We start from the raw sequence: 26844 nt of genomic DNA on the forward strand, positions 1-26844 counted from the left end.
AAAGGCCTAAAATGCCTCAAAAATAATCTTTTAAAAATAAAAGCAACATCAATATATGTGGCTAACCATGGGCATTGACTCTGATCTCCCTGTCTGTCAGAGACCAGCGTGGCAGATCGGCGGAAGATGTTTGAGCTTGTAGCAAGTCGTGTCCCGGGCGCGGCTTTGCAAAATGCCACATCGAGGTCCGACCTGCGGCAGCTTCAGCACAACGCTTTGGCTGATTACGTGGAGAGAAGGAGAAGTGTGAAAAGAGACAAGGGAGGACAGAGGAGTGGACTGAGGCCCCGTAGTGCCTATCTACATCCTGAAAACAGCAACTATATAGGTGGGTGTAGAGAGGAAAGGAAGAAAAAGGATGTGGTAAGGGGTGCTGGTTTAATGGTAATATAAAGAAGGGTGGGTAAAGCAAATATTTAACTGATAGACAGAGTGGATCAAATAATTTAATCACATCCTTCTTTCCTTCTTCTTTTTCCTGTCTTTGATCTTTGTTCTTCCCCTTCTTCCCTCTCTCTCTAGACTCCTCCTGTCACTCTGACACCCTAAGCCTCTCCTCCATCTCCAGCCTGCTTTCACTCCAGGACTCTGGCGCAGATCGAAGCTTCTCCTTCGGAGAGAGGCGTCTCTGCTCCACCCTTCCTCCTGAAGCTGACCTACGGAGCTTCCAGTCCAACCTTTTCTACCCGGGCAGGGTGACTATTCCAAGGGCTCCGGTGCAACCACCTCTTAGGTAACCAAACCAACTGCAGATAACACAGTTAATTGGCCTTGCTAGCAGTGTGGTTTTAGGGATGCAGTGTTTGTCTGTCAGTTTGTAGGTCCACCACTTTGGTCCATACCAACATATCTCAACAACATGGATTGCCATAATATTCTGTACAGACATCCATTTTCCCAAAATGATGAAACCTAATGACTTTGGTTACCAACAATTAAGTTTTCACTTATCCAGTGGCATAACTCAACATTTGTGGTTTAAAGCTTTAGAGCGTCATTATTTTATATTAACAAAAGTCCGTTACATCCAAGCCATTGCCAAATGAGTTGCTACAAAGTTAATTAAGACTATCAGCTCCACACAACTCTCTCGGTTTTTCTCAATATGGATATGTTCATAAAATTGTGTCGTCTGGCGACTTTCACGCACATAAAATTGAGTGAACCTCTTCTGAAGAGAAGATAATTTTTTCTGTATTAGTTTTTTTTTTTTTTGAATAACATGTTTTGGGCATTTTAGGCCTTTATGTGTATAGAACAGCTTGGACTTGAAAGGGGAGAGAGAGGGGGAATGACATGCAGCAAAGGGCCCCAGGTTGGAATCAAACCTGCTGCCGTTGCATTGAGGAGTAAACCTCTGTATGGGCACCCGCCCTACCAGGTGATCTAACCAGGCGCCCAACTTCATGATTTTTAATCCTCTGTCTCCTCCTTGTTCACAAATAACTATGTGGCATTGCGCGCAATCACGGAATTAGATTCTATGTGTGGTGGTAGCTGGCACGGGGTAGAGGGTGCACACGCAGTAGAAGACGATTTTGTAGGAGCTTCAGCCCCGAATGTTTTGTGTGTAGCTCCTGATGTATTTTAAAAAGTCAACTGATGAAGCAAACAATTGAGTTTCCACGCTATCTGTAAAAATAGAGATGAATAGCGTGCCTTCCGTGGTCTGTGCAGCTTCAGGTTTATAATGGACACGCTCTGCTGTCAACATGCTTTGGCTGGTGTGACGCGCTGTTCTGACGCGCTTGTGCTCTGTGTATTTATGCCGTAGTTTTGGTTTTCCACCTCCGATGTAAAGCAACGTACAGCCACTTCCCTGAACTTTGTATCATTCAGAGACCATGGTCTCAGCCGGTCTCAAACTCTGAGTCTGTCAGAAGGTCTGAGATCTACCGTATCAGCAGAGCAATCACAAAATGCACAGCAGACTATGGTGCAGGTATTATTTTCTGAAATATAGTTTCTGTATTTTTGTAAAAGCCTATAACCACTTTATTTTTCTCAAAATATCACCGCGACTCCAAATCACAGAGAACACAGATATAATTTGAATGTGCACAAAGTTATGAACATGAGCAGAAATCTTGCTCTGAAATATTACAGTCCAGGGTTTATTAATTAATTCAAACAAATAATTCATAATTGAGGTGAATAATTGTCATATGCACATTTAAGGAGGTTACTTCCCTAACAAAAGATGCAAACGAGGAGGGAAGAGTAAACTTTGCCTAGAATACATGTGTGCTGACTCAGATATGATTAGAAAAGTCAATCAACAGGAAAATAAATAGTTGAAAGCAATACAGAATGCCTGAGAGCCTTACTGCAATATATTCCATACTGTTTTTTAACTGTCCCCTATGTTTCCCTTTGTATAAAGATATTTCCAGAATAAATTCAGAAAAGTCAAAATCATGCATAAAAATTCAACTGAATGAAGGAAATTAAGTGTTTAACGCACAAAATGTTCTGTGGGATGACCCCCAGGCCCCCGCATTAAAACACAGATCTGGAAATAAAACCCGGGCCTTCGGTTTGCGTGGCCAGTTACGATTAGGTCAAATTATATAAATGCTATGAACTGGGCAGCTAGTATGAACATACACCGGGTACTAACAAGATGGGCAAGCCAATTGCTGTTGCATTAAATTTACTTAAAATCATTGTATGGGAAACACTGTTCTTCATGGGGAAGTGAGAACCTACGCATTATAGCTTAAAGTGAAATGTCTCATGGATGGATTGTCATTACATTTTGAAATTCACATGCCCCACCGGATGATTGTAATACCTTACATTTACATTTAATATGGAGTTGAGTTATTACATTATCATTACAATTTAAGAACTCCTTTCTGTATTCTTCTTCCAGTCCTCCTTCTGGTTCCCTTCCTGAGCCACAGGCCCAGATTCTTGAGGATATCATCCCTGGCAAAGGGATCAGCAGACAGAGTCAGTCCACCAGCGGAGACATGGACCTGGACCTGCAATCGCTTGCCACAGAGCCTCAACTTAACAGAAGACTGTCCAAGCAGCTCAATGGGGTTCTGCAGAGGGCCGGGTCAGCTCGGGACTCCAGGAAGACGGCTTCTGCTGATAATCTCCTGGAGAAATCTGAGAAGACACAAATGTCTCCTGAACACTACCGCTGCCGCTCCTCCCCTACAGAAGAAAGACTGAACCAGGTAACACTCTAGTGCTACCGGGAGCTCACCTTTATTGAATGCAGCCCAAAACTACTGAATTTAATGTGGATTTTCTGAACCATTTTGTTATTTTTTTTATAAGTAATTTTGTTGCAAGTTGCATGTTAGCAGTAACACTATTATAGAATCAAGAAATAACACAATCAGAAAATAAATTGAGTTTGTTGATGTCAGTGGTGGGGGATTTAAAGTCTTGCATTAGGTGGAAGCTGGTATTTAGTGCAGACAATTAGCCAGGAATTATAAGCATTATAAGAAACTAGAAATTATGACTTTAGACATAGTTTTTGAAATAATAGCTTTACATTAACAAATGCATACAATATTGTTGTTATTTTGGTCTTTCATGATAACTGGATAAAACATGATGTAATAACCCAAGATGCAAAATAATATAGTATACTTTCTAATTAATACACTTGCAAAAAGGTATGAAGCTATATCACTTTGGCTAAATAAATTTTAGGACAGAAAGTTAGAAACAACAACAGAATGGAGTGACTTTACAAGGAATCATAGTATAAAGTGTGACCAATATTGCCATAACAACAAGATCTTTTCCTTATGGATTTGTTGCTTTGATTGTAGGCTGCTTTCAGACAGATTTAGCCCCTGTGTGAACAAAATGCAACCCCCTTGTTCAGTTGACTGAGGCCAGTTGGCGATGCAGCAAGGGTATCAATAGAAAGGGCTCCAGCAATAAAACGTAGGGTTGTCCAGTGGTCTGCAACTGGCAGGCAAGGCGCTGTGGTGTAGCTGTGGTGTAACTATGTTGTAGCTGTGAAAGCCATAGTTTTACTGTGTACCCTGTGGTTCCTCTTTGTGTCTTACAACGCCAGTGTAAAAATTACATCTCACCATTTAACTTATCAATTTTTGTTTCAATTTTTTTTTAAATCAGTTTTTGTGACATAATAATGTTATGCAAAAATGCTTTTCAACGCAATAATAATAACCACAGAACGGAAGACATTTGGTCAGATACTGAATTGGTGACACTAATCATACTCTGTGCTGCCAGGTTGAAAGTGTGTATTAAGCATCCACGTCTCGCCAAAATTACACTTTTTATTAAATTCTTTCATGGCATTCACTACATATTTTAAGTTTGTCTGGACATACATGGATGTAAAACTGCAACAACTGCCAAGTGGTTGGCAAAGGTTTACAACTACAAGGAGGTTATTGTAGTTTCATCTACTTTGGTCCAAAATTAAATACATCATCAACTTGAATGGAGTGCTAAGAAAACATTCATGGCCCTCTTGGCGTTACCGTTTATTTGACAACGTTTTGCAATTATGGGACATTTGGCCTTGAATCTCACAGGAAATACCCAGAGTCCTCAAAGCTTCCTGTGAGGTGCCAGAGAGCCGGAGACGGTCACTGGGCGCTGTCCGATGTGGATTATAGCAAAGATAACACCCACACACACACACACAAACACACACACACACACACACACACACACACACACACACACACACATACATACATCAGACACCCAACTACAGCGTTTTTAAAGGAATCCAGTAAAGGATGAATTTGTCTTTTATCTCCTTCAGTGTTTAGAACAGGCGGTGTCACATAAACATCATTACACTTCAGTCAGACAAACTGTAGACACTCTGTCCTGTTAAACTGCAGGAAGGAATTTAAATGTCCCTGAACACACAAGTAAGGAAAATGTTCTAAACTGCATAGGAAACATAGCTCCGGGGCGCCTACACTGTCAGAAATAAGGGTACAGTAGGGGTCCATTTCTGTCCCCCAAGGTACAATCTATACTAACGTACCCCATAGGGCTCATTGTTGGACCTCAAGTAACATATATGTACCTTTTTGAGGGTCAAAAGGTACATATATGTTCCCAAGCAACCCTCAAGGGTACAGTTTTTGTACCCTTGAGGGTACAGCCCCAGTGACAAGCCATTGTACCCCTAAAGGTACAATTATGTACTTCATTTTCTGAGAGTGTAGGTAGCCTACCTGGTATTGCTTGCGCCCCATGCACAGATGCTCAGTCCTCAGTGCAGCGTCTGCAAGTTAAATTCTGACCTGCTGCCCTTTGCTGTATGTTGTTCCCCCCTCTTTCTCCCCTTTGAAGTCCATGCTATCCTATCAAATAAAGACCTAAAATGCAACAAACAAAACTCCTTGGCTGTATTTTTTATCACAGTTGATTGATGCAGTACTGTGTGGAGTTAGTTTGTGGTGAAAACCTAAAGCAGTTTACAGCTCTAAGTGTACATTCAGACCAGAAAAAATCGATCCGGCAATTTTCCACAGTGTTGTGCGGCAATGGGAGTATCACTGAAATGGCCCATTTGTGTTGTCTTGTTGTGTTCTTCAGCCCCCAAAAGTAACACAAGTAGACTTTATTTTTCACAATTACTGTTTTCTCTCAAAGTGTTTATAGATTTCCACATTTTTGAATGCACCCCTGATCCCCAGCTGGGAGATTCCCAATGATGTAAATTATAAATTATAGGAGATATGATACAACATGATTCCATCTGGAGCGGAAACACAAAAGTAGTGGAAGTCCCTTCCTAAAAGACTCAACTTGTCTTTGTGTGTTTCAGGACTCCCCTCCAGGTGATGTCGGGATGTTCTGGGTCCATATCTCTGAACCTGAACATTGCTTTCTGGCTGAGGACAGGTATGCCAAACCTCCATTCAGACCAAGTGATCATGTGACCAAACAGCTGATGGCTCATATTTCAGACCAGGTTTTTCTTTGTGGATTCTTACAATCCTCCATCTGTCCCTTCATGTCACGTCATTTATAATCTTTCTTAGTTCAGTTCAGTAACCTCTATTAGCATGTATAAATCAATAAAAGGTAGACTGTGTGTGTGTGTGTGTGTGTGTGTGTGTGTGTGTGCGTGCATGCGTGCGTGCGCGTGTGTGTGCGTGTGTGTGTGTTTGTGTGTGTGTGTGTGTGTGTGTGGGTCTATGTGTGTGTCTGTGTGGGTGTCTGTTTGTGTGGTTTAGGCTCTTTGCTATTTTAAACCTAACTGGTGCCTTATGTGTCTGTGCTCCCTGCAACTGGCACCATAGAGAGAGTGAAGGACAGGAAGCAAGGACTGAGGACAAGGAAGGAGAGGAAAAGAAAGAGAAGAGGGAGGAGGTAGAATAGGGGGAAATGGAAAGAAGAGGAATGGAGAAGTTGAAACAACAGAGGTAGGAGGTAAAAAGAGAGAAAGTCTGAAATTGAATTCCAGGCTGCTTTACAACAGAAATTCTGAAAGCTACTGGGAAGGAAAGTGCCTAGGTATGAAAGTTGAAGATCAAGGGAAGGGAAAAGGAGGATGGAGGAAGGTAAAAATGAGAGAGAGTTGAGAGGAGAGAAGTTCACTGGAAGGAAGAGGGAAAGGGGAGTGAAGAAGGGCGACACTGAGAAATTTCTGACACTAGCTCAGACACAAAAAAATAAACAAAATACCAACTCCTCTCCACAGGGATTTATTCACTTAAAACTCTTAAATGTGTTTACTCTCAAAATGTCATGGTCAGAGGTCACTTTAGGAATTCTGTGGTTGTTTACACATCTGTCTGATGTCTGAACGTAACCAGGAAAATGAATGCACTTCATTTGAACGTTCAAAAACTGGATGGTAGTAACATGTAAATGAAAAATTGTTAACCGGACATATAGGAAGACCCATAACACATTGGCTTGTTTTACTACAAATTGCATGTTCATTATTGTTATTTTCCAAATTATCCATCAGTTTCTAGGTTGTTTACCTTACATCCAGGCAGTGCTCTATGGAGAGTGTACTGCCATACTACAGTGGTGCTCATAAGTTTATGAACCCATGCTAAAGTTGACTAAAAAGAGGAATAAAAAATCATCTTTTGGAAATTGATCTTAATGCCTTAATCTATCTATAAATTGTAGGAACGTCTATCTGTCTTCCTGTCTCTCTGTCTGTCTGTCTGTCTGTCTGTCTGTGTATGTGTGTTATGCACATATCTCTAGAACCGTTAGTCCAATGGATTTCCAACTTGAAAGGTGTCTTGTTATGGGCACGAGTAAGTTTGACGTTGTTTGGGAAATGCAAAAGATATAGTTAAATATATACCGTAAAAGAAGCATACATTGGCTTTTGCCGCTCTAGCCCCTGGCCTCTCCTCCTCTTTGGCACCTAAAATGTGAAATACATCTCAGACCCACAAAAATGTGCAAAGTAGCACTACTTTGGACTGTCTTTGACTTTGAATAAACAAAGGACAATTTCAGAATTTAAGGACGTTTCAGAATCCCACACATGCATGCACATTGAATAGACATTGGGAGACTTATCCATTTTTCCGTATCTTTCATGACGCTGCAGAATAGTTTTGTTTAATAATCTGGTTTAAGCAGGGGAATACCTCAATGCCCAAAAATGTAAACTGCCTGGGGAAAATGGGGATGTCGGCAGAGATGGTTAAGTTGTGAATTGGGCAGAATCATTTAAATGAAGTTGTGCAGACTTTGACTTTCAAAGCCTGATACGCTTCCATACTCCTCGCATAATGATAGACTGAGAGGGGTTTTTCTAAAAAGACCAAAACATTGTCCGCAATTGTCCAGAGAAATGACAAACAATGCCGGACTCAAGGGGCAACCTTAGCGGGAGGATCTAGACACTGGAAATGAAGAGGAGGAGGTGCGTCCGGTTAAGACTCGAGCTGAAGGATTAGAATACAAAGCTTAAATCAAACCAATAAAGGTTTTGCTGAAGTCCCTCACCTCTAAGACTGACCATAAAAATGGGCACTCAAGTCTGTCAAAAGCAGTCATTGCGTCATGAGAAAGAAGTGACATTGGGGTCTCACTGTCCTCCACCGCATCAACAATGTGGAGAAGGCGTCTAACATTGTCTTCTGCTAGTCTTGTTTTTATTATTCCTGGTCAGAGTTAACAAATTTTGACATATCAGACTAGAAAAGATGGGCTAGGAGTTTTGCAAGATTTTTATGTCAGTGTTAAGCATGCTCAGCTAGAACAAGGATTCTTATCCTTTTTCAAGAGTAAGGCAATTTATGGCTGTGTAAGAACAACTTAAGAATTCACCCTTTAATCATGTCAAGAAGAAAAGGGCCCAGCTGTTCCCAAATAGTTGCATAGAATTCAGGTGGATCCCGTCAAAGAATTTCTTTATTTTGACAGGGTCAGTTCTAATATTACCATTCGAAGATTTAATAGAAGGAATATCTGCCACTGGATCTTAATCTCATAGGGAGAAGGTGACTAGGTCTAGCACCCTAAAAGTAATAGTGCTGTCTTGTTCTATGAATTAGAAATTCCGATTTCTGTTTCATAATATTGTTGTTATTTCCTTCTGATGATTGCTCTAAAGCAATTTAGTCCGTAAAATTGGTTTGTAACAATGAGTCTAAATTAGTGAATTCAGCTTCAAAAGTTTGCAGTTGAAGTGACTTTGCTTTGCACATATTAGAGCAGAATAATATGGTATTGCTCCTAATAAAACCCTTTATCCCGTCCCACAATATCCTGGGGTCTTCTATTGAGCTGACATTAATGTCTGCAAATAAATGTAATTCTGCAATAAACTGAGTGACATAGGATTCATTATTCAGTAGAGAAGTATTAAAGCGCCATCTAGCAGTAAGTTGAGACAGACGGTCTAGGGTGATGGATTAAAAAACTCCCTTATGGCCAGAGAGTGCCATCAGGAGCAACGCTTTATCAATAGAATGAAGTAATTGAGGGAACTCAAAAAGAAATATGCCAAATATCTATAAGCCCCAAGCTGCTGGCCCATGACTTCAAAGTATTTGTGGCTTGCGCCTGAGTCCCAGTGACCCTTGCGTTTGACCGATCAATATTTGAGTCCCATGCAGTATTTAAGTCGGCACCAACAACAAAAGAACAGTCCGTTAACTCCAGCATCTGATTGGTGGGCGCAAAAACAATTGCCATTTTCCTAAGACTATACTCTATTGTAGAAATTACAATTCTGCCTGTATTGTCTGTCCAAGAGAACAAAACCTTAAGCTGGAGATTCAGTTTTAACAACAATGGCCACTCCTTTTGTTTTTGAGCTTGCCGAGGAGGATGCAATCGAAAAATAAAATCTGTTGGCAAGACAGCCAGTTTTGGCCTGTAGCAAATGTGTCTCCTAGTAGGGTCAGAGTGCTAGCGCACTTGTGGGGTGCATTCAGTCCACCACAGTTCCAGACTAAAAATGTAAGATCAACCATTATCATAAAAGCTGTATTCTAAATGAATGAATCACTAATTAATTAATTCCTAACAATACTGCATCCAAAATTGAGTCCCCCAACACACAGAACATTTAAAACACAAAACAAAAACAGACAGGACGGTGGCACAAGAAGGATAGCGAGAGAAGGATTTATCATCACATACCCTTCACCATACCTAGAGATTGGCGTGGGGAACTTTCCATAAAATCATCTCTCAATGCAAACAAACCATCTATTAGGCTAACAGAAATAAAACCATGCCAATACCTAGGTATGGTGAAGGGTCTGTGATGATGTGGGGCTATTTTAATTCCAAAGGCCTAGGGAACTTTATCATACTATCCATCCTGATGAAGAGATGATGGAGAGATAATTTTATGGCAAATGCCCCATGCCAATCTCTACGTCTATGTGAAGGGTATTTGATGATGTGGGGCTATTTTATTTCCAAAAGCCAAGGAAACTTTGTTAGGATGAATAGCATCGTGGATCCATGAAATAACTGTCCTTTAAAAATAAAAATCTGCCTGCCTCTATGGGAATTTAACAGTAACTGTATTTAAAGGAAGAAAATGTATTTATTTAGGATGCATAATTCATTCACAAAGAAAATTGGTGTCTGTTTTTTTTAATTAAGGCATTAAGATACATTTCCAAAAGAAGATTTTTTTATTCCTCTTTCTAATCAAGTTTAGCATGGGTTCATAAACTTATGAGCACCACTGTATATAAAAGGGCAACTGCATGTCTTAGCAATTTGCAAGTTGTCATTATCCTACCAAGTTCTTGTGTGTACTGATGCCTGGACAACACAGTAACTGTAGCTAATAACATTACCTCCACTCATATACTATTCAAATAAGGGATGTAGCATTCACGCTTTCAGCCATTGATTTGTAAACCGCTGTTTTGAAACCTTAAGCTTGGCCACACAGGTGTTGTTGTCACAAAAGCATGTGACGATTTTGGATGAAAGGGTGGAGCTGGAGAGGATGACGTTGCCAGGCCAGACCTATCGCTGACCTCTGGGCACTGCCACCATTTATCTACGTGTACGACAGAACAGAAAATCTGCAATGTCTCCCTTAAGTCACCAACCAACTTTTGATCAAATGTTCAAATCAAATTTGATGAAGTCAAAGCACTAGTGCCCAAAATTTAAGATAATAACATGGACAACACCCAAAAACAAGTTCAAAACTAGTTTTGATGTACACAGGGCCACAGATACGCATGGCTAAGGTTGACAGGTCCGTGTGTAGCCACGGCCCTAAAGAATCCCCTGCTTTATCATCAATTTTAAAATAAATGGGACCATGATTTACTAAATGACAACTGTGTAATATTGAAGTAGACTTAAAATTAGTGATTGAGGCAATACACTCATTATAAAAATGTTTACAGAAGTAATAAATCAATTAAGAGATAGGGTCATTTTCCCAAAGGCTTCTAAAAAATCTGTCTTCTTTTTCTTATTTTTTTCTTTTTGCAACCAGTGCGGTCCCCCCCTGCTGGCAATTAGATAGAATGCAGGTTTAAGGCAGGTTGAAGATCACGTCAAATTGTGGAGGAATATTTGAAAAAATGTGTACACAAAAGGGAAAATTCACACTATGGCATGCCTTAGTGGAGGTCTCTCTAAGTGCCCTTTTAGTTTTGTCACAACTTTGTAGTAAATACTAAAATATGACCATATTCCCGTAGTTAAATTAAGTTAAATGAACTTCTCTCTAAATCTGTCTTTCTGTCTCTCAGACCTGCAAAAGTCCAGCTATCAGACGGCCTCATCTCTCCTCAACACTCCCAAAATAGCCAGAACACCGTCCAGTCTGCAGGACCTTTGCAAGGTGAGCAAAATAAAAATAAAAAACATTCACTATCATGGGCAGATAAAAATTATATCTGCTAGCACCGTGAGTCCTCTGTGACCCTTCCTTGTGTTCTGATCCTAGACCCGAGCTCCTCCCACTCTATTGTCACTCGCAGGGAGCGACGGAGGAACAGCGAGCGCCACCGAGTCCCCAGCACCTCCACCTTGGCAGCCTCTGTTGGCCTGCCCTGCCCTTTATCACCAACTGGGACTCAGAACCAAGGAAGCACTGAATGGAGCAAGAGGCTCAGCCAGGCCAACCTAGATGCCATCACCTTCCCAGGCATCCCACAACCCAGCACATGTGACGGTGATGGCGATACCACTGCTGGCTGCAATGAAACCCCGGTGACAGACAGACAGACAAGACATAGTTTGAGTGACACCAGCATAATAGAAGACACTGCAGAGGACACAAATGGAAGGAGAGCCTTCAGCTTAGAGATGAGTGGAGGGTGTTCTGCCGAAAAAGCCAAACCAATTTGCCTGGCCTATTTCCAGCTTACTTCCCCACCTGAAAGGAAGGACAGTGGTAGCATTGTGTCGTCTCCTCCCCCATCGTCCCATCCGCCCATTTCCCAGCACCTGTCCTCTCTGCGAATATCTGAATCCAGTCTCTCCAGCTCCATTGACCAGCAGCAACCACTAGAATCCTCCATAGGCCTATTACAGGAGGACTTTGACGAGGTCTTCCTCCAAAATCCTGCCTCTCTGTCACCTCCTACACTAATCAAAGAGAGAAGCATCTTGGAGGACTTCCCTACACCTCCTCCTCCCTTCCTCGATTTGGAGCAGGAAGCTGGACACCAGATTGTGGAAAGGTTCATTGTAAAATATTTTCAAATTCAAACCTAAATTTAAATGTATTGTTGATGGACCCTATTTGATTTTTCTACCGGTTCTTTCTCTTTTTCCATGAATCTGTTCTTTTCCCTGTGTTAAGTCCTAGCATGGATTTCTTAAACAACCCCGTCATTTCAGCCAGAAAGTCATCCCTTCATTCCCCTCCAATGTCCCCTTCCTCCTCCATCTTTCCTTCGCCTATGTCCATCCCCCTTCCTTCCCTGGAGCCACAGCCCTCCACAATCACCTCCATCACCACATCCACCTCAACCAAGGACAGCCTAGGTCTTGAGTACCAGCCACTACCCAAGAGGGAAAAAACATCTGAGGAGCTGAGAGTGGAAGTGCTGGCCCGGCAGCTGGTGGGTAACCTGGGGTCAACAGTTAATTTTACTAAAGGTTGCTGTATCTAGTTCGAACTCTACCTTTGTTGACATTGTTGTGACTTTACCTTTGTTTTTGTACCTGGTTCTGATTCTACATTTGTTGTCTTACATAATTCAGACTCTACCTTCATTGTTCTTCCTAGTTCTGACTCTACCATAATCAGTGTCCCTAATTTTTCCTTCTTCCTTAGCCTTTTTCTACCTACATCTGACAGTCTTTGTTGTTGGACATGGTTTATACTCTGCCTTTGTTTTTATACATAGTTCTGATTCTGCCTTTGTTTTTGTACTTAGTTCTGACTCTACTTTTCCTGTAGAATTGTGTTCTGAATTTCTTGTAGTACCTAGTTCTGACTCTACTTTTGCCAGTGTACCTAGTTTTGACACTACCTCTGACATAATACCTCGTCTACATATTCCCCTGAACATGTCTATGATATCAAATGAAAACATATGCACACCGATTCATATGATATCCTACGAAATTAGGCAACCGTTATGTTTGGCGGTTTTAAAGTTAAATTTAGAAGAGCAAAGGTTACTGTGAGCTGGGTGTCGTCACCGTGAGGTGTCAGCCGTTTCAGCTGCTGTTGCAGTTGAGTTAAGCCAATAAAAGGTGTCTTTGGCTAGATCTGACGATGTGGGTACACAATCCGTCCTGCCTGCACAATCCGTTCTGCGCATGTGCAATATGTTTGCGCACGCTCAGATGATGATCATAATGTACAAGTATTTACTAGGGATTTATGGCACTGCACAATCTGTTCCACAGTAGCGGTCTGCTGTTAGCCTCCACCAGAAAGCTAATGACGTTAGTTTAGCTAACAGGTAATTTGGCTAACCGCTAGCTGACAGCTTGATTCAGTATAAAATAACGTTAGTCAAACTAAACAGTGGAAATTGTAGGCTACAGCTAAATGAAAACATTACAGTAACAAAAAGACAAGTATTGAGTGATTGTATTTTAAATGAGCACATGTAAAGTAGAATTGACATAACAGCTGTCACATATTTGAACGGTTATTTTCAGTTTGAGGGTATTTTACACGCTGTCTCAGCTATTGGTTAGCCGAATTAGCTGTTAGCTAAACTAACATTTGCTTTCCAGTAGAGGCGAACAGACTTTCTTAAACTGTCTATGGGGAACAGATCGTGCAGTGTCGTAAATTCTCGTACATGCGCAAACATATGCACATGCGCAGAAAGGATCGTGCAGGAGGGACGGATCGTGTACCAACAGACTTCACCTTTGTTGTCTTATATAGTTTGATTCTTCCTTTTTCACTGTATCCAGGTGTTGCAGGATCGCTCGTTGGCTCCCCTCCTGGACACGTGGGGAAGTAAATCCACTGTAGAGCTTATGGAGGACATTTTTCCAAACATTAGATTGGTTGGTAAATCACCGTGGCAACGAAGGGGCAGTAGCAGATTGGAGGAAAGGTAATTCTATCATGTGTTTTGCCTTTGAATAGTCTTAAAGATGTTATGTTTTAAATACACTAAGATACAGAGTTTTAGTAATATTTGGATTATTTTACTCTTAATATTATTGTTTTACTTCTATTATTATACTCTTTCCGCTTCTGATTAAATCTTGCTGGTTTGTTTGTGATGTAGATGTACAGAGGAATTTCCTAATTTTACTCAAAATGCAACTCTGTGATGAATACTACCACTAACAGCGAAATGCAGGAAATGAAGTACAGTAGATATCAAATAGAAAGCGAGTGACAACAATTGAATGCACTGAACATCACAGACTGATGTTGAATTTTGGAGTAGTATCACAAAGAATTCCCTTCAAACTGCTTTATACAACCATATGTCACACAAGGATAAAGACCTTTATCTTGAGTGTGTTTATTCAGCCATTAGACCTTACAGAAGGTCACTTCATGCAACTGGATACAAGGATAAATATATCATTGGGAGAAATGGACTTCCTGAAAAACCAACATTTGTCATTCATGTTGTGTTTGCTGACAGTGTCCTTCTCTTATCTACTGCTGACACAGACAAGAAACATCACAAACCCGTGCTGTCTCTGCATGTTGTAGCCAAAGCCCGTCTACGGAAAGGCTCTTCACTCCCTATTACACCCCACTGTACCGAATTTTGTTTCAGTTCAAAAACAAATAGGACTCTATGGAGATAGACGGCTAAATTTGTCTTGTTCGCCTGATTGCCATTGAACAATCTCAGAATTGATTGTAGTTTTGTAAGTTTAACATGGATTATAGGTCAAAAATGAACAAGTATGTCCTTTCAATTTGTAAAAGGTTGAGTTGTTGCCCATAACATGCTAGCATTCTGTTAATGAATGCTGATTGGTCAGTGAAGGACGGATTACAACCAGAGATCCCACTTGATGGCATCCCAAGAGGAGCCAGAATGTCTGAGTGAATATTTCGGCGTGGTCTTTAAAACATTAGCCAACCTCTTTCTAGCATGTGTATTGACAGGGAGAGCCTTACCTGTCAGTGTTGTTGTTTTGTTGTTTATTCTCGAGAGAGAAGAGGATGTGATTCAGAGCTTGCCGTAAAAAAATATCTCAGGTCATCATTGACATATAAAAAAATGGCTTTTTACAACAAAAAAGCCAGTTTAAAAAGATCTAACTCCCTGTGTATTTTCTCAACATTCAAATCACTAGACAAAAAATTATATCCTGAGAAAAGTGGATTTTTGAGGAGTGTAGCTCCATAGTCTGACAAGCCAGACCCAACGGGAACTCACCATTGGCAGGGCTCAAAGTACAGTTATCAAAATAACTAGTTGATCTATTAAACTTTTGCCGTATCCAGTTGGCAAAACTCCGAACACATCTTCCTTTATAAGAATTACTTCAACGCTTAACTCCAAGTCTTCTTGAGTCTTGACCAAAGCCGATTTGAAAGACCCCTGTCTTTCAAATCGGCAGCCATCTTCTTTGTTTTCAAAGACCAGGGAATTCACGCAGAACGTCGCAACTCTGCCATTCTTACCCACTCTATACACAATTTGATTGGCCTTACCAGAATTTGGTTTTTGGAGAGTTGCTAGACTGACCTAGCTGCCGCTAGGGCGCGTCTAGATTTCTAGGCTACCATAGAACCCCATTCATTCTCCATCACCCCCAGTGGAACTCTGGTGGAATTGCAACCAGTTCAGAAGTAGATTTATTTAATCAATACAATAATCAACATTTCTGTAAATTTTTCAACTGTAGTCCTTGTTTCAACTCTAGTCCTAATTACCTAGTATGCATGTCTTCATGGTGGGAAGAAACCAGAGCACTGAAAGGAAACACGGGGCAAACACACAGAAAGGCCTGGAACAACCTAGATTCAAACCCAGGACCTTCCTGCTGCGAGGAAAAAGTGCTAATTACTGAACCACCATGCTGCCAGCCGGTATCAAGAGAGGGGAACCACTACTTATTAGAAATTTGTTGTAACCTTTAAAGTCTGTGGCATCTTGAACGTGTTTTGTTTTGTTGGTGATCATGATGTTCAGGGAAGGAATGTTTCCTCATTAAAACAAAGGCAATCAAAGGAATCATTTTCTCTGTTATACATAGTCAGTCACGTCAGTTGCAGTGTTTTAGCCTTGACCTCGGTGAAACCTATTCTGCTAAACTGATTGTAATGTTGCCTATGTACTGTACAACTTTATTTTTTTCCTCTAAGTTATAAAGTTGGAACAGATGTTTTCTTTTTTTACTGTCGCCATTCCTGAAAATGAGTGTATTCAGTTTTGAGGCTTTGTCGTACAGGTCATGGCAGCAATTACATTGGGTTCAGTCTTGGATGTAGCTGTATAGCTAGCTGTGTAGGAAGATGACGTCCCCATTCTTAATCCCACCTACAAAGCTCTAATTCTTTTGAATTATTTCGAATACTTTTCCAATCATCAATGAACAGACCACCAGATGGATTGGAATTTGCTGGAGGTCTGGAATCCGCTTTTTTGTGTTGGAATTTTAAATTTGGTGGATTAATGATGGCTATTGTTAACTGCTTCTCAGATCTCTGCTGGGTAAATTAAAACAGCTAGCTAGAACGTACAGAAGTTTTCACTCGCACAACTATTTTGCAGCGGCTCTGTGCAGAGTGTAGCGTTACGTAATCAGTTTCTGATTGTTTTGAAGAAATGCCAATAAACCAGAGCACGTTCTCCTGGCATCCCTGAATGCTATGTGGAGTAGCCAGACCCTCCTTCAGAGCGCTTTGGAGGAGGGTCTGGCAAAGCGAGACTAAGAGTTGAAGTTAGAGGGTGTTGGCATTGTCAGCCAGGACAGGCGAGACCAGACAAACCTAATCCATGTGTCTCAACAACAAAGTGTGGAAAGAACCACATCCACCGTGACTGTTTCATTAAATTTCACTACACATACGAATCAGAAAAGAACTGTTGATTAAAAAAAAAATATTACTGATCTTAATTGTAAAACCAACTGGATAAAGGATTTTAAATTCCACAGGATTAAAAGGCTGAAGTCTCTGTCCAGAAGACATATGTGACTCATTGTTTTACTGTTATTCCTTCTAACCATAGCAGATGAATGTACATATCAGTGTGTGACAGATTGCTTCAAGCAGTCTAAACAGCTAAACAACGCTGACACCTAATGGCCAGAGATGGATAGAAATTCAGCAGCAACATGAACTTTTATTGGGGACTTCTTATGATAGAGGCCCCTCCCAATCTGACTGTTTTGTTATTTAAATTCATATTTTCATATAAAAAACTAAAAAAACTAAATAAAAAAAGTTTGTTTAAGAGGCTTTCTTTAGGGAAACTCTTGATTAGTTTTTAAAGCTGTTGTGTATCTACATTATCCTGCTCCTTACATCTTCATGACTTTTCTTTTTCTGTTGCCTTCTATGTGCTTTTCTTTCATTTTGCTCTATTTACTGATCTTGAAAACAGCAAAAAATCTTATTATTAAACAGATCTTTAGAAAATAGCCATTGAAATAATTTTCAAAATAAAAATTTAGGTTACAGAGATAGACTTTTATTGATCCCACAATGGGGAGATTTGGGCTACTTGTCAAAGCAGCTCAATGAAGCACAACAAATAAGATAAATACACATACAATTTAAATAGGATAAAAAAATACAAAAATAAAGAACATTAGGAGAGAGCAGTAATCGCAATCTATGTACTAAAACACATTTATTTACAGGTAGAGCAATATATATATATATATATGACTATACAGATGAATTTGGAATGGCATATTGATTGTTTGTTTGAAATAAAGTTCCATTCAAAGATTCCAAGATGGCGTCTGTGATACCGCTCAGAGCACGGTGACAAATCAAGCAAAGGAGACTGATCTGGATGAGGATGGGAAAGACCTTAACACAATAAAGGTAAACAATGTATTTCTTATGAAACTCTTTACTCATATTATTGTTGTTATCAGGGGTCCAAGCCCAAGGGGGCTTAGCAAGGCTACGTGGTTCATACAGCAGGGCTGTGGAACCCTATTATTTTTCTAATCTAAGGCTTATTCTTAATCCTTCTTTTCCTTCTCCATCATTCTTCTCCGCGTAAAACTCACGCTACAGCCTGAACCGTACATGGTCAAGAATTTTCAGGACTGGTCCAAAACTCCGCGAAGACTTCAGGTGCAGCCATTAACCCACTTGCACCATTAGGTGGCACTATGGCGGAAAAAACTGCTTTTGGCCCAAATAATTCCTGTACATCAGACATTCATAACCATATATCCACACGTTCCCTGAATCCAACTAAATCTTGTGATGTAGTCCACGCCCATTTCTGCCTAGACTTTTGTGCGTGAAAACTTGATTTCTCGAAAAAACTTTTTCAAACTCCTTCTAGAACGTGCGATTGAGCTGCACGAAAGCAAATAGCATTTCCAGACCAATGTGAAGGAGTCATTAAAAGAATATTTATAGAAAAAAAATTGCGCAAACAAAATTGTGTAGCAAACTATGAAACAACAACTTTGCCATATCTCGTCCAAAAATAAATGCCGTTGAAGCCAAACAGGGGTGAAATCATACCCCTATGAAATGGAAAACGTATTGCCAAATTTGTAATTTATATGAGTTATAATGTTCATTATGTTTATTTTTACACTTGATGATAACAAAAATGCTTGTGTATGTGTATCAATATGTAATCTGTGAGATTCATGTTCCGTTTTGTTCATTTATTTATTTTTCTTCATGGTCTAACACCCTTTTTTATATTCCAGTGACCTCAGTGTTGCACAAATAGCCCAGTTTTTCCTGAAATGAAATTATGTTTATAGATTGATTATGGACTACAGGGTTGTTTTTTTACAAGCTTTTATAGAAAATAAAAACCAGACGGACCAGAAGTTGTCCCTTAGGATATTTTCAATGGCATTGTACCGCCAACCTTGCGGCTCACGCCTCTCGATATTTTCTGACTTTCCGCTTTTGCACGCTCCACCGGATTGCCGATGCCGACTTGCGTCGGGACAACTGGCGCGATGAGGCTTTGACCCCAGTCATAACTGCTTGCAGTTCTAGTTGTTATTATTATTATTACTATTATTAGCTAATTTTCTATCTTCTTTCTCATCCTGTTTACTAGGTGGAAATGTGTGAAGCTCTTAAGCGCAGTGTGGCTGCTCTGCGGCAGGAGAAAGAGCTGCTGTGTGAGGAGGAGAGATGTCACCAGGCGTTGGGGGCAAGCATTCAAACACTGGTGCTGGAACGTCTCAAAACCAACGAGAGGGATAAGTACAGCATATTCATTGGTACGACATCTGACTGTTGCTGGAAGAAGAAGAAAAACTAACCCTAACCCCTGATATTAAAACAATTATTTTATTAATATTCGGTGAATACAGCTCCAATGTTTTTTGTTGTTGTATACCTGCAGTGTTAGAAACTCCGATGTTAAACTGGTTGTGTTTGCAGGAGATCTGGAGAAGATTGTAAACCTGCTGCTGTCTCTGTGCAGCCGGCTGTCAAGGATCAACAGATCTCTGCACACTCTGGAAAGAGGAGAGCAGCTGACGCAGGAAAACACGGCAGATGAGAAGGTAAGACATGAGCCTGCCCATCCACCTGTAACTGTGTTTTACGCAGGACTCGTATTATTTCGATTTAAGGTCTCTGTGACTTAAATAACTGCAGGTAATTTGTGTTTTTGATCCCATGCAAATCTGCTATGGCTGTACAGTAAATACACATATGAAGTATTCTAATAACTCTAGTACTCTAATAATTTTCTATTTAAATTTTATTTATAGTGTCAAATCATTATGAGTTGTCTCAGGACACTAGATAGAACACACTCTATAATTTACAAAGACCCAACAATTCCCCCCCAAGAGCAAAAACTTTGTTCATCAGAGGCAAGGAAAAACTTTGTTTTAACAAGTAGAACCCTTCAACAGAACCTGACTCTTGGTGGGCGGCCACCTGCCAATGCAGGTTGGGACACAGAGACACTGATAGAGCTATACAGATATGATTGTGCTTGTAGTGCAGGACATAGAGGGCGGGGAGCAGCATCACGGCAGCAGCAGCAAACACGATCCAGGTGCCTCAAGGTTATAATCGTTAAAAAAACGAACAAAATTGCGAAAACTAGGTGGTAAAAAAAACATTGTCTTTAACTTAAATAAAGGGAGGTGCGTTTAGGTGAATTCCTGGCATATTGCTATCTAGAGGCCGCGAAAGTGATCGCACCATTGATTGACAAAAACCTGGTCTAAAGTCAATAGGGCAGCATTTCATTGTTATTTTAACAGCACATTAGTGAAATGTGCCTAGGCTTGTGCACAGCACGTGCACACTATGCTTGTTACACACACACAGGGAGCACAGCAACACACAAACATGCAAAAGATTACATATAAAAATATTACCATGCAAATCCGGCATCATAATAGCAATGTGCCAAGGTATAAATGCTTCTGGCTTTCAAAGGGAATGTTTTTCCGCCGTCAAACTACCAAAAGTGCCCTAAAAGCATCTGCGCCATGCTCTACGCCGTGTGCTTAAATTGTTAAAATAGGGCCTTAGATATTTCAGAGTTGACATTTCCAACCATAGACCTTTGTTATACAGTCTATGCCATAGACATGTGGCTCAGGTGTAGAGCAATTGCCTACCAATCGACAGGTTGGTGGTTTGATACCTGGCCCTGCGGTCCCATGTTGAAGTGTTCTTGGGCAAGACACTGAAACCTGAATTGCTTGCGAGACTGTGCCATCAGAGTGTAAATGAGTGGAGATGTTTATCTGAGGAGCAGGTGGCACTTTGTTTTGCTGCCTCAACCAAAGTGTGTGAATTGTTCCTGTACGAGGTGCTTTTGATATACTAAAGTTGTTTTAAAAATACAGCCCCTTTACATTTACATAGTTTCCAACTGGGAACCCAGAAATTCCAACATTTTGTGTCAAATTGAACTCAGCATAGTCAATGGCGGTACCAAAAGTAAGAAGGAAGCACCAGTTCTATTTGATTATGACTGTGTCAGATAACAGCAAGTGCCTTGTAGGAAAATCACTGGTGTTATTATCAACATAGTAATAATGTCATTCAACACAAGTGATCAGTGTGCTTGCTGTGCAGAAACTGTTAAGACAACAAAACCATTTGGTTAGCTAAGTACAAACAGTGAACCATCATTACCCATCATTTATTTACCTGTGCTTCCAACTGTGACACGTCAAAATGTCCACTGTTAAAATGTTTGTTTTGTGCCAATCCATCCAAGAAGTGGACCCAAGTGACTGCCTAGACTCCTAGAACCACACTGCTGCTGTTTGAAATGTGCAATTGTAGTCAATTTAGATGTTGACATAAACATGTGATAGCATTAGAGATAAACAAGAATGTGTTTAAACTGATACAAATGTTGTTGTTATTTCCTCCCATTCAGGAATCCCTCTATCACAAACGCTCTCTGCTCCTCAGTCAAACCGAAGATGCCTGGGAGCTGAAGGAGAACTTGGACCGGCGGCAGCACGTGGTCCATGCCATTCTGTCTGGCTACCTCACAGAATTGCAGCTCCAGGACTACCGCCGCTTTGTCAGCACTAAACCCTCCCTTCTGATTCGCCAGCGGCACCTTGACGACCTCATACGGCAGGGGGAGGAGCAGCTGACGCGATTGGCCGAGAGCCTGCCGCAGGAGCAGGCGGAGGCTCACAGTTGGGCTAGAGGGAATTTATTCTCATCATCGAGCCTGGTCAACTGCTCTTCTCCTTTTCCACCCTCTGATATTCCAGGCCCCGCCCAGTTAGTTAGGTCCACCACTGTGACATCACTGTAATGTCACGGACAGATCACTATTATCAGTGGCGGTGAAGAATGGAGAAAGAAGAAGAGACAATTTGCTCCCTAAAAACTCACTTTGAGCTTGAGTGATGCTCTAAATTGGAGGAGCTTTACACAAAGGAATATTGGGCCTGTTCACACTGAAACAACTATGTAGATTTCACATATGAAGAAGAAAAGCCTTTAATGTGCCTCCTTCTATCCACAATCAACTATACATTACACCTCTGTTCACCTAAACATCAGCAATCAGCACTGTTTGGACTAAACCGACTGCTGCCAACATTTCTAATGATCCTCTATTCTGAAAGGTGATTTCTAAGGGCCATAAGGTGTTTTTAGGTTGGAATTTTATTGTCAAATACCTAAAAGGACAATTCCATTGTTATGGGTAATTCCCTGCAGTTTTCCAGCTCTTATGTTAAAAACACTTGATGTGTTTGCTTTCGATATCTAAATATCTTTTCTCAGTAACAATGAGAGCGATTTAAATAAATATAAATGTAAAGTTAAGCCTCAATTTTTCCAGATTCCAGATTAGAAAGCCCGATGACCTCAATTTCCTCAGTAGTAGTTTTGGCCCTGCATCACCAATAACATGAGAACTTTTCAGCTGTAAAAGGGGTTTTTACTGATCGGAACCCTGGTTCAGACAGGTTAGACAACAGTCTGAATTAAAAGTAAAAAGGTTAAAAATGAATTTTAAAAGTTGGTGAAAAGTCAGAACACTCTGGTATTGTCCTTTGATAACCCTGATGATGCTTTCAGGAACCTCAAAGGACTTTCCTCCATGGACTCTATTTCTACTGAGTAGATGAAGTGAGCAGGTGTTTTATCTCCAAAACACAAAATACCATCATTTTTAGAATAATAATATTGTCTTGTCAAACATTTCAGAAATTGTCTGAAGACCCAGGACAGCTTTCACACATGTGCATTCAAATTAGAAAAATAAACGGTAACACCTTACTTGAAGTTTTCTACGTAAGAGTGATGACACATGAACCCTAACCATAACCACAACCATAACCCTAACCATAACCTATCATGACAAACAGGAATGACACTTACTAAAAGAAGCATTATGTCATAAACCTTTGTGACTTGTTTATGTTATTGACAAACCCATGACAGTGTCATGTCACTCTTATGTAGATACTTTCAAGTAAGGTGTAACCAATTAAACTAACACCAAACTTGGAGGGACGCTGATTTTATTTTACCACTACAAAAATAATGAAAACTCTCAGAAACTGAGTGCACAGATCCTAGACGGTAACTGTTCTGATTACCGCTACATATGACTTTAACACTACTACTATCACTACTGTCTGTATGTCTGGAGCTTGTTGCACTTTTTACTGTAGCAGCTTGACTACTGTTTGCTTCAGAATGTACACTGAATGATTAACATTGTTCTACTGGTGCTGTTTTGAAAGTTGATGTGATGTGATGGAAAATGGAGAAGGTTAGGTTCCAAAGATTTTCACAGGATGCATTGTTTGCACTCATCAACTTGATTTAATTTTTTATTTGAGGTTTTGTTTGGGCCAAAAAAATCAATTCTTTTTTCTTCCCTTTCTTCAACGTTTTAACATTTTACAACAACTACCATCACCCTAACTTCCGAATAATCTCTCAGTCAGTGACCAATGTCAAGAACAACAAATGTCACAATTTACTATACCAAAATATATTTAATGTGTAAAGAAATAGAAAAGAAGCAACAATTAAAACATTATCAACATTGTCATTATGGTTTAAGGTACAGGAGGTATCTTACTGTTTGTAAACCTATAGCTCTCAAAGTTGGCCCTTCCAACTTTTTTTCAACGGACCAGAGAAAGACAGAGAGTGTTGTGAGTTAGAGAGTGAACATTAGCTGTTAATAATAATGGACAAAGCATCCGGTTTGGTTTGGTGCTGAAAATGTGGAAGTGCCTTAAACCTGCATTCTATCTGATCTCCAGCAGGGGGAGACTCCTTAAACCTCCATTCTATCTGATCTCCAGCAGGGGGAGACTCCTTAAACCTGCATTCTATCTGAGTTCCAGCAGGGGGAGACCCTGCAGGGGGTGACACGTGCGGATGCAAAAGCAAAGCCGTGAGTCAAGAGGAATAAAACGTTCTAAGTGTTCAAACAATTACCTCATTATGACATTGTCAGGGTTATAGACTTCTCCTACAGAGCCACAGTAGACTGCTGCCACAGGCTGAGTAGAATGCCCATCACAAAACTAATCTTCTTAATGTTTAAAACTGGTTGATTGCCCCTTTGAATTGTAAGTTAAGGGTCTATACTCCTCATGGTTTAATAATCAGAAACTATTTTTTTATGGTCATCAATTTGTGTGCAGTTGGTAAAGTTCATATGAAAAAGAAAAAGGTGCAACGTCAAGACAATGCAAACAATAAAATAGTAATAATTAAAAAGAAAGTGCACCACCTTATTTTCTCTAACTTTTTAAGTCACAATCATAAAAATATCACTTGTAGTTTACCACAGAGCACATCTCCACTTTGGATTAACTCTTCTGTCTGCCAATGAAGGATTAGGATTATATTTGAGTCACATTAGTTTATCCATGTAGCATGTGCTATTTGGCTTCCCTTCAGTTCAGTTTATCTGGGGACACTAAATGGTTCAAATACTTTAAGTGCTAATCAGCTTTTTACCTGCATTCTACACCAGCAGTACATGTTTCCTTTTACGGTTATAGTTTTTAGAGCACCTTTTAAATATTGTGTTTGTCATATTCTCTAAACATTACACCACACAATAACCCAGGTTTAACTATTATTATTTGTTAATGTTATTTTAAGAGTGAAATTCAATGTTGGCTTTTTGAAAGAAGGACAATTAAAGAACAGCCCCTGTTTTTTGCTAAATTAATGTATTTTGTAAATTAATATGAAAAGACACACACGCTTACACGATGGAGGGCCAGATAATTGACAGATTTTTCTGCACAGTAAACAAATGGAAATATGTTGCCATGCATACTATAACTAAGAATAAGCATTGTTTTACGAGTTAGCTTACATTATTACAGTTTTTGCTCCTTTACACTACAAGTGAATGCTTAGACTAAAGCATCAAACCCCTAACTTTTGTAACCATACAGTGAGACAAAACTTTCCTTTTGCACTTGAGCAAAGGCACCAAAAGCACAAACACGTGTTCTGCTTATGCTCTCTGCAAAACACTACATTATACACTTTTTTCAAGAATGAAAACTCTTGCAGTCATTGGGAAAACACTTCTCTTAAAAAAGGGAAACCACAAATTGAAATTGCCAACACAACTATAGACAAAGAAGTGGGTTGCAGAATTGCAAAGGAAGTGCAGAGGAGATAACGTCTCTAAACATTTGCTACCTTTGTTTAAGGCATGGTTACAAAAGGTTAAAGTTAGGCAACTTTTTGTTAAAAAACAAACTACTTTTCTAAACCACTAACCCTGGTCCCCATATCCCTGCCCACAGAGCTGGTAGCTCTGTAGCTCTGAGGAGAGGCAGTCAGACCCTCTGTTCTGGCTGACCGGAGGTCAGCGGCTTCAGGCAGGGAGGCCTACAAAGACCAACCGCTTTCGCAGCGCCCAGTCTCCGCCTTTAGACAGGGAGGCCTCCAAATACCAACTGCTATCGCAGCGCCCGTTCTCCGGCTTCGGACAGGGAGGCCTGCAAATACTAACTGCTATCGCAGCTCCCGTTCTCGGCTTCGGACAGGGAGGCCTCCAAATACTAACTGCTTTCGCAGCGCCCGGTCTTTGCCTTCAGACAGGGAGGCCTCCAAAGACCAACTGCTTTCAATTCAATTCAATTTATTCAATTCCATTTTATTTATTGTATCAATTCATAACAAGAGTTATCTCAAGACACTTTACAGATAGACCACACTCCAGAATTTACAAGGACCCAACAGTTCTTGTAGTCTCCTCCAGAGCAAGCAACAGTGCGACAGTGCCAAGGAAAAACTTCCTTTTAGGCAGAAACCTCGGTCAGACCCAGGCTCTTGGTAGTTAGTGTCTGATGGGCCGGTTGGGGTTAAAATAAAGAGTGGAAATAACAAAAATAGAAAAAATAGTAGTCTGTAGCAGTTCTTTGTAGTAGTTCATGGCATAGCAGGGCACTGTGCGGCATTACAAGGCACAGCAGGACGTAGCTGGGCACCGCAGAGTGTAGCATATGAACATGGCATCACAGAACATGGAGCGGGACCATGGCGACAGCTGCTACCATGATTTTGGAGCCTCCCTTATCCAAGGGAACATTCTGGGGGAAAAAAGAACATAAGGACTCCGGGGAATGACTCCCCAGAGCTAGGTTAGTAACGAGCATTTCTGGAACATGGATGCACATAAATGAAAAGATAGAAAGATGGAGGAGAGAGGAGCTCAGTGTGTCAAAGGAAGTCCCCAGCTGTCTAAAACTATTACAGCAAAAACAAGAGAGACAGGGTAAAGAGAGGAGCCTGGTCAGGCTAGAACTCTCCCCAACCGGATCGGGCTGTATGCCAAGTCTCCCTTTAGTTTTATTATATTCTTGATTATATGATAGATAAATCTGACAGCTATGACGAGAAGCAGGTGGGCCGGGTTAGGCGGACGCTGCGACTCCTCACTCCCTTACAATATTCAATTCTATGCCCTAACTATAAGCTTTATCAAAGCATAACCAAGAGAGACAGGGTAAAGAGAGGAGCCTGATCAGGCTAGAACTCTACCCAACCGGATCGGGCTGTATGCCAAGTCTCCCTTTAGTTTTATTATATTCTTGATTATACGATAGATAAATCTGACAACTATGCAAGAAGCAGGTGGGCCGGGTTAGGCGGACGTTGCGACTCCTCACTCCCTTACAATATTTGATTCTATGCCCTAACTATAAGCTTTATCAAAAAGGAAGGTCTTAAGCCTACTCTTAAATGTGGAGACGGTGTCTGCCTCCCAAACCCAAACTGGAACCTGGTTCCACAGGAGAGGAGCCTGATAGCTGAACGCTCTGGCTCCTGTTCTACTTTTAGAGACT

At 40.6% G+C, this 26844-nt stretch overlaps 1 protein-coding gene across 5 annotated transcripts in view; it reads left to right on the forward strand.

The window, feature by feature from the left end:
• shroom3 (shroom family member 3) overlaps positions 1 to 26844 on the forward strand; it is a 118318-nt gene that overhangs the window by 83439 nt on the left and 8035 nt on the right. For 4 of the 5 annotated variants that reach the window (XM_034895498.1, XM_034895499.1, XM_034895500.1 and 1 more), the window contains 12 exons: positions 101 to 328; positions 523 to 733; positions 2876 to 3188; positions 5795 to 5871; positions 11190 to 11281; positions 11387 to 12125; positions 12248 to 12509; positions 13828 to 13973; positions 17794 to 17893; positions 19113 to 19278; positions 19442 to 19566; positions 21417 to 24306. In XM_034895498.1, coding sequence (XP_034751389.1) covers positions 101 to 328; positions 523 to 733; positions 2876 to 3188; positions 5795 to 5871; positions 11190 to 11281; positions 11387 to 12125; positions 12248 to 12509; positions 13828 to 13973; positions 17794 to 17893; positions 19113 to 19278; positions 19442 to 19566; positions 21417 to 21809 — 2852 coding nt within the window. In that variant the 3' untranslated portion in view covers positions 21810 to 24306. Of the gene's footprint in view, positions 1 to 100; positions 329 to 522; positions 734 to 2875; positions 3189 to 5794; positions 5872 to 11189; positions 11282 to 11386; positions 12126 to 12247; positions 12510 to 13827; positions 13974 to 17793; positions 17894 to 19112; positions 19279 to 19441; positions 19567 to 21416; positions 24307 to 26844 lie in introns of those variants that run through there. The other variant, XR_004659802.1, reaches the window with a different exon arrangement.

This window comes from Etheostoma cragini, chromosome 16 (genome assembly GCF_013103735.1).
Source record: "Etheostoma cragini isolate CJK2018 chromosome 16, CSU_Ecrag_1.0, whole genome shotgun sequence".
NCBI lineage: Eukaryota > Metazoa > Chordata > Actinopteri > Perciformes > Percidae > Etheostoma > Etheostoma cragini.